General features: G+C 38.3%; 3 protein-coding genes across 3 annotated transcripts; 2 read left to right on the top strand and 1 right to left on the bottom strand.

The window, feature by feature from the left end:
* Positions 1–737: 737 nt before the first annotated feature.
* LOC141823369 (bZIP transcription factor 29-like) lies at positions 738–6433 on the top strand. Its single transcript, XM_074710646.1, has 4 exons — positions 738–1913; positions 2014–2146; positions 2227–2311; positions 5895–6433. The coding sequence occupies exons 1-4, from the start codon at positions 883–885 to the stop codon at positions 6137–6139; spliced, it is 1494 nt and encodes a 497-aa protein (XP_074566747.1). The 5' UTR covers positions 738–882; the 3' UTR covers positions 6140–6433.
* Positions 6434–7028: 595 nt separating this feature from the next.
* On the top strand, positions 7029–7424 carry LOC141822860 (uncharacterized). Its single transcript, XM_074710168.1, has one exon. It carries the CDS (start codon positions 7053–7055, stop codon positions 7356–7358), a length of 306 nt encoding a protein of 101 aa, XP_074566269.1. The 5' UTR covers positions 7029–7052; the 3' UTR covers positions 7359–7424.
* A 1878-nt stretch (positions 7425–9302) lies between these two features.
* LOC141823219 (polyadenylate-binding protein-interacting protein 12-like) lies at positions 9303–14749 on the bottom strand. The gene is made up of 10 exons (XM_074710484.1): positions 14071–14749; positions 13886–13993; positions 11725–11769; positions 11582–11654; positions 11386–11498; positions 11251–11310; positions 11112–11159; positions 10914–10982; positions 9630–9691; positions 9303–9542 (listed from the first exon to the last, which is right to left on the bottom strand). The coding sequence occupies exons 1-10, from the start codon at positions 14494–14496 to the stop codon at positions 9458–9460; spliced, it is 1089 nt and encodes a 362-aa protein (XP_074566585.1). The 5' UTR covers positions 14497–14749; the 3' UTR covers positions 9303–9457.
* Positions 14750–16468: the final 1719 nt, after the last annotated feature.

Here is a 16468-nt window from a genome sequence, read left to right as displayed (position 1 = left end):
ACACACATATATATATAGTAAAGATCTGAAATAGACACACACAGAAAATTCAAATGCTGAAATTGGAAATCCACATATTTGCTATATTTGTGGGGGGGAAAATACATAATAAATAGAAAATCTCAATGAAAATTAAAAGGAATGAATCGTTATGATCAAAACCATTCCTAATATTGCATTTATTAGTTAATAGATAGTAGTAATCACAATAAATAAATGAAAGGAAATACTTTTCACCGGTCGGACCGGGTTTATTTTGCACGGGCCGTAAGTGGCGCCTGCGGTAACAACTGGATTAACTCTTACTCCCGTTTGTACCTGTGTTATAAATGTGGGACCCGTGAGTGTACGCGGGGTGGGTGAGTCGAGTGGGGTATGTTTTAATGTTTCTTTAAGAAGCGGCACACGCAGGCGTTGCCCCGCTGAGCTTCTCCGCACGGAACAAAAGGCGCGCGCAGAGGAGGGGATCGTGGCCACGGATTCGCTGCTTAGTTGAGATCAGGATACTGGGTTTTTCACCAGCGGGAAGCAGCGGGCGGCGCTGGTCATTGCGGTTTCTTGGTGGGTCCCACTTGATTTACCCGGACCGTGTCGTTGAAGATTGCGCTCGGCTTCGCGCACGGGAGAAAGCGAGAGTGTGACACGAGTCACGCAGCGATCATAGCGACGGCGATAAAAGTTGAACTGCGCCCTCGCCTCTTTCCTTTGTCTTCTTCCCTCTCTCACTTTGGCTCTTCCGTCGTGGACTCGGCTTCTGCTCCGCCGCCCGCTGGCCGTCCTCTTGTCGGATTCTCCTTCTACCACCATTGTATATATTCCTTCCTCCTTCTCTTCCTCCTCCGACGGCAAAAGAAACCGCGAGAACGGTTAAAAGAAGGAGACATGGAGGAGAACCGCACCGAATTGACGCAACTCCTCCACCATTCCTCCGCCGTTACATCGTCATCTCTTCCTCCCAGTCCATTGGATCGACCCAATTTCACTCAGCAGTTCCGCCACTTGGCTCCCAGCTTCAGCCTCGAAGCCGTCGACTCCTCCAAAAGGCCAGGCATTCCGCCGATCCCTCCTTCTCCGACCTCCTCCTCAACGGTGGCTCTCCCATTCCACTCACGGTCTCTTTCCCAACCCCTTGGCTTTGATTCATTGCCCCACCTCGCTACCCGTACTCCTCCGCCTCGGTCCTTGATGGTGGACACCATGCTGATCGACGACCGTACGCCTGCTTCTCGTTCCCCGGCACTGCGTGATGGCCTGCCCCCTCGCAGCGCGCACCGCCGCTCTCACAGTGATATAGCCTTCGCCCTCCCGCTACCTTCGCCTCCGGCGCCGCGGCCCATGCCCTCCCCGAAGCTAGTAGACAACGGCGTCGCCGATGTAGTCCGCGCAGTCGATCGCTGCAAGCCCGAAATAGTAGCTGTGGACGATTTGATCATTGCTTACATGGACAGTTTGAACACGTTGAACTCTTCCGCAACGGAGGAGAAGCACGAGGATCTGGTGGAGTGCAGCAGGATGAGCGGAACGAGGACGAGCGGGGCTGACAGCAGTGAGAATGAGGCGGAGAGCAGCGTCAACGAGAGCTGCGGTGATGGAGGTTGCAGCAGGGAGAGGAAGGAAGGGAACAAGAGAAGCGCCGCAGGGGATCTGACGCCAATTAGTTTGCGGCATCGAAGGAGTTTCTCCATGGACAGTTGCATGGGGAAGCTACATTTTGGGGATGAGTCGCCCAAGTTTCCACCCTCGTCTGGAAATCAGATGGGAGAACTCTCACGCGGCGGCTCGATGGACAAGACAATCAACCCGTTCAATTTGGAGTTCGGTAATGGCGAGTTTAGCAGCATTGAGATGAAGAAGATTATGGCAGATGAGAAGCTTGCAGAGATTGCGTTAGCAGATCCTAAAAAAGTGAAGAGGTGCTTTTGTAGAGTTCAAAGTTCAAGTTTTGAGGTTAACTATCTAAACTCATTTGCTGGTTTTCAGAATTTTTACCAACTTCTATGCTTTGGATTTCAGAATTTTGGCCAATCGCCTTTCAGCTGCTCGCTCGAAGGAGCGGAAAATGCATTATATTTCAGAATTGGAGCATAAGGTGCACATCTTGCAAAACGAGGCTACTAAGTTATCAGCACAATCGATCATACTACAGGTTTGGTTTCTAGTACTTCTTGATAAACATCTGTATATGTTTTAAAATGCTTGATGGGTAGTAGTACCATCTGCTTGCAGAGGGACTCGGCTGGACTTGCAAGTCAAAACAATGAGTTGAAATTACGTCTTCAAGCCATGGAGCAACAAGCACATCTGAAAAATGGTAACTTTTATGTCAAACTATTTTACTTCAACATTTCATTCCATGAAAAAGTAAATCATGAGGAAAGACAAAATTATCAGGAAAAAAACCTTTCCATCAACGTAGAATTAGAGGCTCATGTAGTGGTTGAGATATCACTTTCATCTATGTTTCCTATTGAATGAAATCATGTGCATTATCGGCACATTAAAGTTTGTTTTTCTCTTGTTGTTTTCCTCCTTAATGGCAAATTATACAGTCATTCTATAATTATAAATTGAGATTTTTTTGCTTCCGGAACACTTATGACACTCAATTAACCTATAATCTTAAAATTCTAAGCATTCTAAGAGAATCTTTTCAATAAAATCTGCAAAAAAAAAAAATCTCAAATTTGCATGTGCTGATGGTGATTTCATTGACACAAAGTCCAAAGCTGGCATATGCCATCTGCATAGTACTCACAAGACACATCCGCTCTCTGGAATATATTTGTTTCTGGTTGGGATGAGATGGACTGATGGGTACTGTCTAGTAATGCAAGTTTCTGTGGTCTGTACTCTGTACAATAGAATGTGTCATTATCTATGTCACCCAATAATGTAAGTCTGATATTTTAGCTGCTACAAAATGGTTTCTGCATTTGGCGGTAATTCACATTTCAGTTTTTATTGGCTTGAACCCATTAAGTATTTTAATACCATCATCAAGTACGGACACAGAAATTTACCAATAGTTTTCCCATCATGTATTCCTCGAGAGTGATTAGGTACTTATTCTCTGCGTCATGTGGGGTGAGTCATTATCTAAACTGCTGCTTACTATACAACAAAATATGATTAACATGCATTTTAGGTGCTGAGACCTGTGTATTTTTTTTAATTGCTTCAGTACGTGAGTATGGTTCTTCTGTTGCCATATCAACATCAACTCCCACCATGTTCATTATCATTTTTTTCCCTCTTCATGAGTGAGTTCACTTGGAGAGAAATGCTCAATGATGGTCTTGTCTTGAGTTTTATCTGCTTATTATTGGATATCTGATCCATGTTTTACATGAGTAAGAACCTAGAAGTTAGATGGAGAAATAACTATGCAATCTAGTCCCCTTGATTTCACTTGGAGAGGAAATGCTCAATGATGGTCTTCTCTTGAGTTTTATCTGCTTATCATTTGGATATCTCGTCCATGTTTTGACATGAATAAGAACTAGAAGTTAGATGATGGAGTAATAACTATACAATTTAGTCGTCTTTTTTGGGTATTGCAGTCTGTTCGTCACATTTCTAAACATATTCGTTCCATTTTATGGGTAAAGATTCTCAAAATTCTACGAAATAAGTTACCTATCTTCTTAATCATAGTCGCAAGAATTATCCCTCCAGACTATTGATGCTCACATGCTGCTGTAGCCATAAGCAATAATTTGGAAACTCATTTGCAGTAAGGTTGATATTTGAGAACAAAATAGGTGAATGTTTTGATTTTGAGCACTAATGACTTGGTTCTGAACAAATTAGTTTCTAGATATCTTGAAACAACCTACATTGGTTTCTTGTTTTAGCTGTCATGGTATAGATTATAGTGGACTATTGCAGTATGGATTATAGCTTATGCGCTTTTCTCTGATGAGAACAATCTGTTCAGTGTGCTTGTATATTCACATTTTTTTTCTTCTATTTTTTCTTTTTTCTATTATCCTTTGCTGACTGCTGACTCAAAATTTGCTCCAATTTTAGTTTTGAAATGAAATATTTAACAATTTAATTGCTATTTCTTCCTATGAAGTTGCTTATAAGTAGTATTCATTTTTCTAGTAGTTCAAACCCATGTTTCTGTGTGGTTGCCAACAAGTTCTCTGTAATAGATTCATCTATGCCATTGTGGTAGATATACTTTGTGATAATTTTTGCATCGCGATATGGGGCTGCTCTTTTTTGTTTCCTTCATGCTATAGAATTCGTTGAGAAAATAAATGTGCATTGCCAATTTGCTATGCTACTTAGAAAACAAATACCTTGCCTCTTATATCATTACTACTTTTTTCATTATTCAGTCAATTTATCTTTGTTGGATGCATGATTTAGTAGATTGGATTTGCTTGTGTCCACTTTCCAGTTAATTTTTTTGGGACACAAGTCTTACCAAGTTTGGCCTCATTGGTTTCTTTGGATTTCTCGAGTTTGGCTTGAGTTGGTTAATGCAGAATGGTTCCTGATTTATACTTTGTTGAGTTATTTGAGTTTTTATTCTTTTCAATAGCAAAATCTATATATTTTTACAGTAGGGTGGAACAACTTTATTGTTGAGGATATATATCCAACTTAAAGTTTTAAGCTTTTCTTTTCACCTCAGTAGGTTCAGATTAACTAAGTGTGCACATGTGATATACGATTTCCCATTTTATTTTATATTATTTATTTGTTTGCTCTTGGTCATTTAATGGTATGCCATTAGATTAGAATGTTGGGCTGGTTCTTTTCCTGCTGATTTAGCTGTGTCAACACAAATTTCTCAAGGTCGAAGAAAGGGTCATGACCTATATTTACATAGATCATCCTAGGAGCTTCAAAGAAGCTTAACAGATGTTAAGATTGAATGACTGTCCAAACTTGGGGACGTGAGAATAGATAGATGGTTGCTTTGGTTGAAATACATGATTTACTTCATAGACTTCATGATTTTCTAAAATTCTTTAATTTTTTTCTGAAAAAAATTATTGCCATTTTGTTTTCCTTTTCCCACTCTTGAGATTCATGGCATGATCAAGTTTCAATGTATCTTTCCTGCCCTTTTTATTATTCTTTTCCTTTAAATTTGTTTTATCCTTCTCAGACAGTAGTTTCTCTATAAGCTAACTGACAAATCAATGTCTTAGGCTTTGGTCAAAAAGTAATCTGTTTTAGGCAATTCACCTTTAATTTGGAGACTTATATGTACTTTAGTAATTGTATTCTGTCCTCTACTTAAGTTCGGCTGTTCTTTGACTGAAAATTACTAGCGAGTCTGCAATTACAAGTCCAAGTTATAACATCAGTTCAGGATCTTCCATTTTATTTGTCTGGCAAATTTATCTAAAAGTTGAATGATTAGGGAGTTATTTGTAGGAGGATTTGTACTACTCTATTCCTGCCTTTTTGTAGTAATATCAAACTTGAATTTCGATATTATTTTAGTCTATCATTTGATTTCTAAAGCTTCTTCTTAGACTGTGTTTTGTTTAAATATTCAAGTAAAATACTGAACTAAATTGTCAGATGAACATCATGGAACCAAAAATTGATGTATCATGGTGTGAGTTCCTTCTACATGTTCTCTATTTGATGAATTCAATATGAACACTAGCCCAGAAAATTTGATTTGGTATATGCGAATAAACAACTTTGATTTTGTTTGCTGATCGCTGATTAGTTCTAATTGCTAATTGTTGTTTTTTCGGATCCAACTTATCAGAGAAGTTTTGGATAAATTTTAAGGTTTGTTGTCTAGACCTAACACAATTCTCAATCTAATATTGGTGTTTTGATCTCTCTTACTATCTATGCTTTCTTATTATCTTGCTATCCAACTAATCCCTTCCTCGTGATCGCCATGTATCATCCAGTCCTGAACGAGGCACTGAGTGCTGAAGTCCAGCGTCTAAAACTTGCCACCGGAGAGATCAGCGAAACTCTGCCCGCGAAAAACATGAACCGACAAATGCAATTGAGTCCTCAAATGTTTCATTTGCAGTCACAGCAACAACAGCAACAAAAGCCACAAACTCCACAGGTTTCTGCATATCAATTGCCAGTGGCACAACAAAATCAAACCAACTTTGCAGCCAAGCTAGAATCCAGCAAATGCTAGCCGTCAATCAAGGCTTTGATGGCTCGATCGAGGAAAAGGTACCGGTTGTTTCGTCTACTCGGGGGGTTCCAATATCTATGATATTCGAAGCGAAATAATACATGATCACACTCAAGTATGGATCAATAAATAAACTTTACAACAGTTTGACTATGATTCTTCTCTATTCTTTTGGATGGTTTCTATAAAAATGTGCTTGGCTTGGCACATGATATGTTATGCTGTAGGTTTGTTATTCTATAACATTATTAACATGGTATTGTTTTCCCTAGCAAAGCAACTGTACTGTATATAATTGACACTGCATGAATTTTATATAAATAAAGTAAAACGTTTCTATAATCTTTTAAATATCTATATTTTTTATTTATTTATTTATTATTTTTAATGTTTTCTTTATGTTAATTAAATTTTGGATTGAGCAGGATTGAGTTGGGTAATTGTTTGGAGTTCACTATTGCCATTCTAGCTACTTTAAAATGTCCCCTCAAATGGTATTCAAGTTTTAACTTTCTTCATGAATGAACACAATTATTCTTCCATGAAAGATTAGTCATGTTTGTATTAAAATTTGTTAAGATATCGATCGTTTTATTTTTCTCTAACAACTTGCTTTTTGATTGATTGATATTATTTAAAATATATTTTCCATATGGAGTTGCAACTTCTTCCAATAGAATTTTCATATTGAATTAATTATAATTTATATCACAAAAACTATAATATGCATTCATATCTTTTCCGCTAAATCTTAAATCGATGTGAAATCTTAAATTACTTCCGAATATTTTAATTTCCAATTTAAAAGTAATAAACCTAAAAAATTATTTTCCCAAATCACCGCTATAAATAATTCATCTGCGCACCCTCCTCTCAAACTCAGGCCACGACCAATCCCTCCGGCCACCGGAATATGCCCGGAGATCCCCCGAATGATTCTGCCGCGGAGGAGGATCGGGCGTTGCCGGCGGTGTCCAATGCGTGCTTGGCGCTGACTGGCCTCGCCGGCGTTGGTCTCTTGGCGTGGTGGGGCGTGGTGTTCCACCCCGGCAACTCGCAGCTGTGGATGGTGCCGGTCGGCCTAATCATGGCCGGAACGCCGCTCTTCGTGTGCCTCTCCCTCTCCGCCTCCTCCTGCCGCCGGCGGTTCAGCCTCCTCTTCTCCGACGCCGGCCGACTGGACTCCGTCCTCCCTGACCCCGACGGCTTGGAAAAATGATCAGAAAATTAATTAAGCTGTTGCTGCAATATAATCTTCATCTTCTAAATCTTCTTTTGAAATGTTTCTTTTGATTTCTTTGATAATTGTGGTAGAACTTGAAATTTGCATAAGGGATAATTGGAAAAGTTTTACAAAATTTCAGAGTTTTTTAAAAAAAGAATGAGATACATATGATATTTTACTTCTCACATTATTAACTTCAACAAAAATGAAATTCACCCTCGAGCAACCTCATACGAGGGTCCCATAATCCATAGGATATTATCAAAATTCGATCACTGTCCACTTCAATAAATCTATTCCGTGGTCACCAATTCAATCATGTCCCGAAGACTATTTATTCACGCAACATTTGTAAAACGTTATGTCAAAAGTCATCTCATTTTTAAATTTATTTAATGGACGGTCGGCCTATCCATCCTAATTAATAAAATCAGAGATCCTCTCCAAATATTTTAAACTCGTAGGGCCAATTTGAGAAACAAATGGAATAATTTCATGATAATATATGATAAATTAATGAAGAAGCAAAGTAAAATCTTTTCCTCACTTGTGACATTCCCAAGATAGAGCTGGCCAGTAGAATGTGTATCATCTATTTGGATTATCCAAGGAAGGTTTGGATAGATAGTTACTTACTTTTGGATCTTTAAAAATAATTAAATAGCAAATAAATAAATAATATGATTATGATCATGTAAAGATATTGGGTTTAGTTTAATCATTTTTATTGTTCAATCAAGTAAATAGCTACCTGTGAAAGGGATTGATGGATGTAGTTAATTACTTCCATGTGTCATCGCTTGTAGATATAACTGTGAGAACTAATAGTTAATTAAATTAAAATTGGAAGAGCAATGGTGATTTGAATTAGAAGCTTAATCAATATTGGTTAGGTCAAGGTCAAGGTGAATTTCTCGAATCATGTGATTAATTATGTAGTTGTAAGAGGAGTCTTCACGTGATTAGATGCGAAATTGATCTTGCAATCCGTCCTCAATAATGTAAAAGTCTTCGCATCAACAGGTTAGGGTTGACAATTCGTATGACTCTTGCCTCGAGTAATCATATGTGCCACATCGAAAGACATCCTTTGCCCAAACAATTGGTATTATGAAATTGTCATTCAAACAAATATCATATTTTTAAAGACAATTAAATCTCTTGAACATAAACAATAAAATGGTTTTTTTTAACAAAAAAGATGTAGGAAACAAGAGAAAGAATAAATGAAGTATTAGGGACATAATTTGATGAAGTTAACACTTAATATTTACTTTTAAAAATTATCAATTAACCCATCAAAGAGATTTTTGGTAGATATCAAGTAGATTTGTGGGGGGCAGATTCCTTGTGGACAAGAGATATGAGTTTTTAACTTCATTCAAGGAGTTTGTTTCAAGAAAATATAAAATTAAGATGAGTTGTTGAGTTATTAGCGGTAGAGTTATGAATTAACAAAGTTTGAGTTTTTATAATGAATGTAGTCTAAAATCAATCACTATTTTTTTATCTATAAAATACACCATCAAAATCTACTGTTTTTACTTGATGAATAAAAAATACGTTAAACAAGCTGATCAAATCAATCGCCCAATGATTGACCACCTAGCTAGCCTATACTGATTCCAGGACATACTAGATCATCTAGTTCAATGGGACCAATTGGTTCACATAGCCAACAAGCTCATCCAGCTCAACTAACACATCTAGTTCGATCGAATCAACTAGACCATCTGGTCTGGCTAACTCATCCAATCCGATCGACGCTAACTCAAGTTACTCCTGTCACAAACCCGAAGAAGGGCAATGTCTCACCCGACACTATACTATGTCATTTTCCTACAAGATCCTTCATGTTCCTTTCCTCAGAAAGAGAAGGAATTTGCACTAAAAAATGCAAAAGATAGATAGATCTAAATGATGAGCATCCAATTTAAATGGAAGTAATAGATCATAGTTAGTTTCTGTTAGTGATCATATATAAAGGTCAAAGCCTAGTACCCACCTCTGTGCATTATAATTCCTAATACTAATTGTTCTCAAATTAACCAAAAGATAAATATGGCATGTGTATATATACTAACTGACTGCAGTTATGCATCTCCCAGAACTCCAAGATTCAACCGCATGGATGTGCGAGGCGCACGGGGACGCACAGGTGTCTTCGAGGGGCTTACCCTGCGAAAACGGATGAGTTTAGTTTCAGGTTGCATTGTGCGAACATTGAGAGAAATTAAGGTGTAAGAGACACTCATAAGATCATACCTTATGGGCAAGGATCCCAGAACCACACCACTACAGTTCAGTGCTGAAGTTGCACTCTCAGCCTGAGATGAGAGGATTCCAAGTTAAGAGGGTTTCATTTGAAAGTTATGGAATTCAAATTGTAAAAAGCTACAAATATCAAACATGTGCAAATTTAAAGCAGTATGCGACCTCAAATGAAGTTGTTATACATTTGAAGAATTTATCAAAACCACCACCAATATTGGCCTCAAGTGCACCAAAACAAATCATGTGATGCTCATGCAATCCAATGCCATCTAAATAATAATTTTAGTATTATATTTTGGCAATATTTTTTTAAATAGGCAGTAGTTTGCAAATATTACAAAAGTTTGAATACTTATCTACCACGCAATTACTACGTGCGGTATCTCCTTGATTCATGTAGAAGTTTAAGAAAGGACATTGGGAAAATGATGATTTTACACTGCATTAAAGGGCATCTAATGAAAGTTTTGTCTTACAATAATATACACAAAGTTGTTGAAGCAGAATATAAAGTAGTGATACTCCCCCTTCAAGTGGGGGCATACATCCTTCACTTAATTTGTCCAAATGGAACATGTGAGTTGATGAGATCATATTTTTTGACATGTCCAAGATTTGAACACTAGATATCCTACTCAACTGTTGTATTCAAGTTGTTTAGCTAACTACTTGGCTCAAAACTCAAGCCATTACATAAAGGACTAACTATATATTTATACCCTTAATACTAAAGGAATGCATTGTGAAAAACTCAAGCAATTGTTTATATGGCATGAAGTTCAGTGTCCAAACAAAGCATTCATGAAGAACACTAAACATATTGAAGTTCACAGCGACTTCAACAGACGCCATATCCAGAAAAAAATAGACATATTGTTCACTTCTTCCAAAGAAGAGATTGTTAATATTATTTTATCAGGTCCCTCAGTGGAACCCCATTTATGTCTGTGAGTGACGAGCTGGGTTTTGTTGATATATATTCTTGAATTTAAGAGGGGAGAAATAGAGATAATCGAGTTAACTTTGTTATTATATGACATCATGTAAGGCTTGTGTATCAGATATACATAAGTATACGAGTAACAACTAAGAATGCAGGAATTTAGGTGGCTAAGCTAAACATTACATGATTATTGGATATGCACATGCATATTTTACCATGAAAATTCATTCTGGGAGCAGTATCATCATTCAGAATATTCATTATAGAAATAGCAGGAAAAGAGTTAAAATAACATGACAATTTATTCTATATTAGTACAGGAAGAGTCAAACCATCACAAATTCAACAAAAGCAATCCTCGTTGAATGATGATAATCGCCAAGTAATCTGAGCCGGTACACCTGTACCATATTATTAAATTGCTTAAAAAGTGATATCATTTATTTCTGAAAAATCAGCATGGCATCCGATAGTACATAGAAAAAGGAAATGATAGAGTTGAAAGACGACGCAAAGAGTAGCCAACCAACCTCTCCACAGATAGATTCAAAGAAGAGTTTAAGATCTGCTTGAGAAATCTAAAGAAAAGATGTCATAAGCAAACAATGCAGTCAAAGGTAGAAATCAAAATACTGAAAACTAAGAGTTACATAATTAATTATATTCCACCTTTTTGTCAATATTTGTGCAGTAGACAGTCCTTGAGCACATCTCACGTTCATCATTTGACTGAACAAAAACAATCGAAGTAAAGAAAAAATATTCGGCTGAATGATAAATCTTCCGATTTAAAAATTATCCTACCCTCGGCAAAAATGTTGGATTAACTGGTGCAATTGCAGTTTTCGAAGGCAGCACCCGTACTGGATAATAACCTAACATTGTTCCTGACAGATCTAAAGCAGCTCGGGCACCCTCTGTTTTGAAATTAACCCAAAGCATTGATCCATTATGCTCAGAAAGACACTATATTCAAGAAAGAACAATAGAAACAGTATACCCTCATCAGTGAACTCTATAAAAGCAAAACGAAGGACAGAATTTGGATCCCCACACATGCGACAGTCAACAACCTGCAGCAGCTCATGGATTACTAATCAAAAAGCAATAAGCACTGAGAGACAAGAAACAAAAGCAATGCACCTGCCCACAATGGATAAAAAGTATTGCAAGCTGTTCTTCTGTGACCTAGAAAACAGGAAAAAGTTAATGCAGCTAGATTATGAGAATTGAGAAAGATTAGACTCCCCTCATCTTGCAATTGATCAATTATTCTCTTAAGTGCATCAAACTCAAAATAGTTGTCACTACTATTACTACAAAATAATACTCGCTTTCCAATTATTTTTACATTGCGCCTTCATGTTTTAAAATTAGACTCTGTCTACTAAATTGTTATTTACCTACCAATAAAAGAATACCATAAGCTATAATATAAATAAACAAGCAAAGTACATTTCAGATAAGCCTTACAACATAACTGCTGGCAATTTCATGTAAATGCTCATGGCATTTCCACAGATAATTTCATTAGTACAAAAGACAATTACTATTTACAAAGAGTGATCATACAAGTGATACAGTATCAGGATTATTTTGTGGGAGAGAAAAGCACAAGATTTTTCTAGTACCCAACTACCCACTAACCAGGTTCAAGCATGCAATAATACTAGATGTATCTGACATACAAAGTTTTGTATGATAAAGTTCATGGACTTCATCATCGGCATCTGCTGGAGCTTATAAAAATATAATTATTGACAAAGGTACATGGATATTTGGAGAATCATTAATATTTGGCTCACTGTTAGTTACTGCACTCTTCTTGATACATCTTAAATAGAGGTATGAAATGAATCATGGCATACAAGAGTTGAAGGCATGTAAGGTTATTTAAATTTTGAAATGTGATATGTATTTCCATCTTGCAAGATAGGCTTGAGAGAAAATAGCTATTTCCAATATTAAAGCAGCATGTAATTCCAGCAAAATACACAGTGAAGTAGAAACAACAAAGATTATGCTATCCAATTTTATATTTTCTTGAAAGTGCACTCCTTTAACATGACAACCAAGGGCCAGCAATTTCCAATGAGGTAGGATGCCATCCAGATCAGATACCAAAGTAGACTTCCAATAAAATAGTAAATGGTACAACTCTCTACATGTTCAATTATTTGAACAAAACAAGCCCCAGGTAAAAAAACAAAAACAACACTACCTGGTACATTGTGTTCCTCCCATATCATTGCACCAGTGCAGAAAAAGATTTCTTTTCAAGACCCTTGAAGGTGGAAGAGAGGTTATCAATAACACTTAAATTTCCATACTCCCATATCATTTCCAAGAATCGCTATGCACAATCATACTCCAGTACCTACAATTGCCTCTGCCACTTGTGTTTGCCACCTAGCACCAATCATTACACTTCCTCTCCCCCAAGTCCCAACTCCCAGATCACAACATAGTAAGAACAACTAACGTACTTGAGTAATTGAAACAACATAATAAAAAAGGAAAAGAAAAAAATATCTTGCTTCTGACTATTAAAAATTTGGCATTCAAGTGTTCATGAAGACACATGAGACAGTTATTTGTAAATTTCCACAGTTAACGGCAAATTGTTTAACTTGAAAAAATTTAAATATCACTTATTTTATGCCGAAAAAATAATTAGACAGATCAGGCAACTGCATACATAATCCATGGGGAAAAAACCAAAAGTTTGTCGAACAAAAAAGCATTGTAAATCAAATAAATTTCCAACAAAAATAATATTATATACTTTAGCATCTCGATATTCATCACTACCATAAAAAGGCAAAACTACCTAGAAAACCCCTTCTCTCTTTGAAGTTGGGAGAGGTTCCAGACCAGTGCTCAAGAATTGTTGAATTCAGACGTTAAACATGGTTCAAGCTTATCTTGCTTTCCTGAAAGATTAAATTTTGATGATTGCCTAAAGTCTACTACTCAACCAACGTAACAACATTCTCAGCTCTCAATCAAAAAGTATGGTTATAGATAACATATATGCACACACACTTCTGGATTTTAGCATTCTTGGAATTTCCTAGATATAATTTCAACATGCCACTATCCCACAAAAAAAATGTCACAGTTTCAACAACCCCTATAGGGGGCAGGGGAAACATAAAAGGACAATGCAATAATATACAGCGACAGTTACAGCTCAGAGGAATTAAACTCCAATAACATACTCAGATGGTAGAAAAAGTTTCTGAGCAAGCAAAAAACAAAAACACAAACAAATTATTTTCAGGTTGTGGAAAATCTTTGATACCTGATGATCAATTTCGGATACATACACGGTCCTCCTGATCACTTCCTCTCGCTGCGCCAAACTCGTCCGGCTATTCATTCGACGTTTCTCCTGGTCATATCCGTTCTTCTTCTTGGCATAAACCACCCAAACGCGTAGGTAAGGCAATCAAAGAAAGGAATCCAAACAAAAGAAGAAACCCTTACCCGTCTCCCACTATTCCCAACAGAGACGCCATTGGCCACCCCATCACTAACCACAAACTGATTCCCAAAAAACCCTCCCCCAGCAGCAACGGACCCGCTTGCCATCCCACCAAGGGACGGTGGTACGAACTCCTCCGCCATCGGGTTCAGCTTCGAGAGCAGCTCCGCCAAATCCCGCATCTCCTGCTTAAACCCTTCACTCTCCGACCCTGCAGGCGCGGAATCGGAAAGCCCGTCTTTGGCAGGTGGCTGCGCGAGAGGCGGCGACTTCGCAAGGAAGGAGCCCGGGGAGGGGTGGTCGTAGATGGGACGGAGGTTGGAGAAACCAGCGGAGGAGGAAGCCGCCAGATCCATGGGCCTGCGGAAGTCCGGCGATCTTCCTGCCATCGTCAGATCGACGCCGTTCAATCTATCAACGATGTCCATGATCCCGACTCACGAGGCCTACGAGAGAAGCCTCTTTTTGCCCAACTACTTCGCCGCTTACGCTGCAGGTACGGCCAGCTCTATATATAGAGAGGAGAGGAAGAAGCTGGTGACATGAAGGGTAAGCTCACCGGAATGCGGAGTGGCGATGCGGGAGAAGGGGAAACCGTTTTGGTTAGTGGCAGCAGAGGAGGAGCGGGATGGTCACCGTCTCACCGCCTCCTCCTTACCCTTTTCCTTCTCGCCTCTTCGCTGTCCGCTGCCACCACTACCAGTCTCGTACCCCTTTTTTTTTTTTTTTTTTTTTTGCGATTTTAGCATGCCGACGAACGGTAGGATTTACCTCGTATTTCGTAAACCTCTTGATCGGACGGACGAGAACCGACTTTGTCACGTCTACCTGCGACGCGACGCTTGGGCTTCGGCTCCAATTCGAATCGGGGTAGGTCCGTCGATCGGACGGTGGGTGGGGATGACCAAGGCTGCCGATGGGACCCGGCACTTCCGAGGGGGTGAAAGTCGGGTAGTTTACGTTACTGGTCAGCGTAGAGCTTCACTTTTTCTCAGATGAATTAATGATGCTGGCATGCATCCTGCTGCCCACTGACGGACGGATGGCGAGCGGGACCCATAGAGGCGGGAAAGCGGGGCCCATGCATGCAGACGGAGGGAAAGGTGGGGACCACTTTTGATGCGTTTAAAACTGAGTTGAGGAGATTTTTTTGATATAAAAACAAAAAAAAAATGAAATGTAAAGCTAAGAATTAAAAAAAAATAAAAAAGCACCTTTCTTCTACTTCCCAATCAACTAATTAAGCTTAAACCTCCTCCAATCGACTAAGTCTTGTTTATGGTCTATCTATCCCTCTCAATAATTATTTCTACGCAAAGTCCTAACAGACAAATTTTACTCCCAATTAGATTGAATGTGGATTTTATGTATGTTCGAAAAGCTGAGCAGAAAGAAAAAAACTACTTGTCACAATAGAAATCCCGTCACAAATGTTGTGACGGAAATTTGCACCGTTGGATTTTAAAATTAAGATTAAATCCTGATCGTAGATTGAATGGATGATTGTGATTGAATAGGTGATTGTGATTGAACGGTCCAGATTCTCATCACAAATTTGTGACGGGAATATGTTGTGACAAGTAGCATCACTCGAGCATAAAACCCCACTTAATTTCTTGGATGCATGTGCTTAGCTTCATGAATGGCTTTGAGTTCAATGGCTAGCTCATCACAGTCACAAAATTAATGTCCTAGCGGTTAGAAAGCATCATAGTTATGTTATGCACTAGATACGGCTATTTATGCATGCCGATAACTCTGTGAAAAGAAAAATTAAGCAACTTGTTACCTGTGTATTGTGTTTAATCTTAATTATAGTAGAGTACTGTATATTCCTTGTACTAATTGTTCACGATACAATAAAGGAGCACACCAAATTATGAGCCATGGCAAATTTTCAAAGCCTTAGAATTCTTTAGATAGAAGAGGAGAAGAGCTGAAGATGATCGATTCGAGCCAAAGAAGTGGAGATCTACTTATAGGCGAGAAGGGAGGTCCCAAAATTGTGAAACGGAATTTTTAGTCTTTTTCTCCAAAACTCCTTATCAATCCACCATTTACACTTGCTGATGAAACAGGAACAGAAGCTGAAAGGAATACCTATCAAACAGATGATTTTGATTTTTGAGGGAAGTAAATAAGCACAAATACTCGATATAGAGGGCTAATCTTTAATGTATTTTGGCAAAGTGAAGAAGAATAAACCTAGTAAATTTGTCAATATAAGTTGCAAAATATGTTAGAGTTTGGCCTTTAGCCTTGCCACTGTTAGGAACTTCTTTTGTATGGTTAATTATCTTGCACAACAACCAGTAGAAACAGGCATGCCGTATCTTTCATGCGTCTTATAGTGCTCCACTGAACAAAACTTGGAATCCCAGTCACTGCACAACAAGTCTT

This window comes from Curcuma longa, chromosome 3 (genome assembly GCF_044706935.1).
Source record: "Curcuma longa cultivar G26 ecotype Majalengka, Jawa Barat chromosome 3, ITB_CL_G26_1.1, whole genome shotgun sequence".
In the NCBI taxonomy this organism is placed as follows: Eukaryota; Viridiplantae; Streptophyta; class Magnoliopsida; order Zingiberales; family Zingiberaceae; genus Curcuma; species Curcuma longa.
Note: the sequence above shows the minus strand (reverse complement) of the source record. Positions and strands in the feature narration are given on the sequence as shown.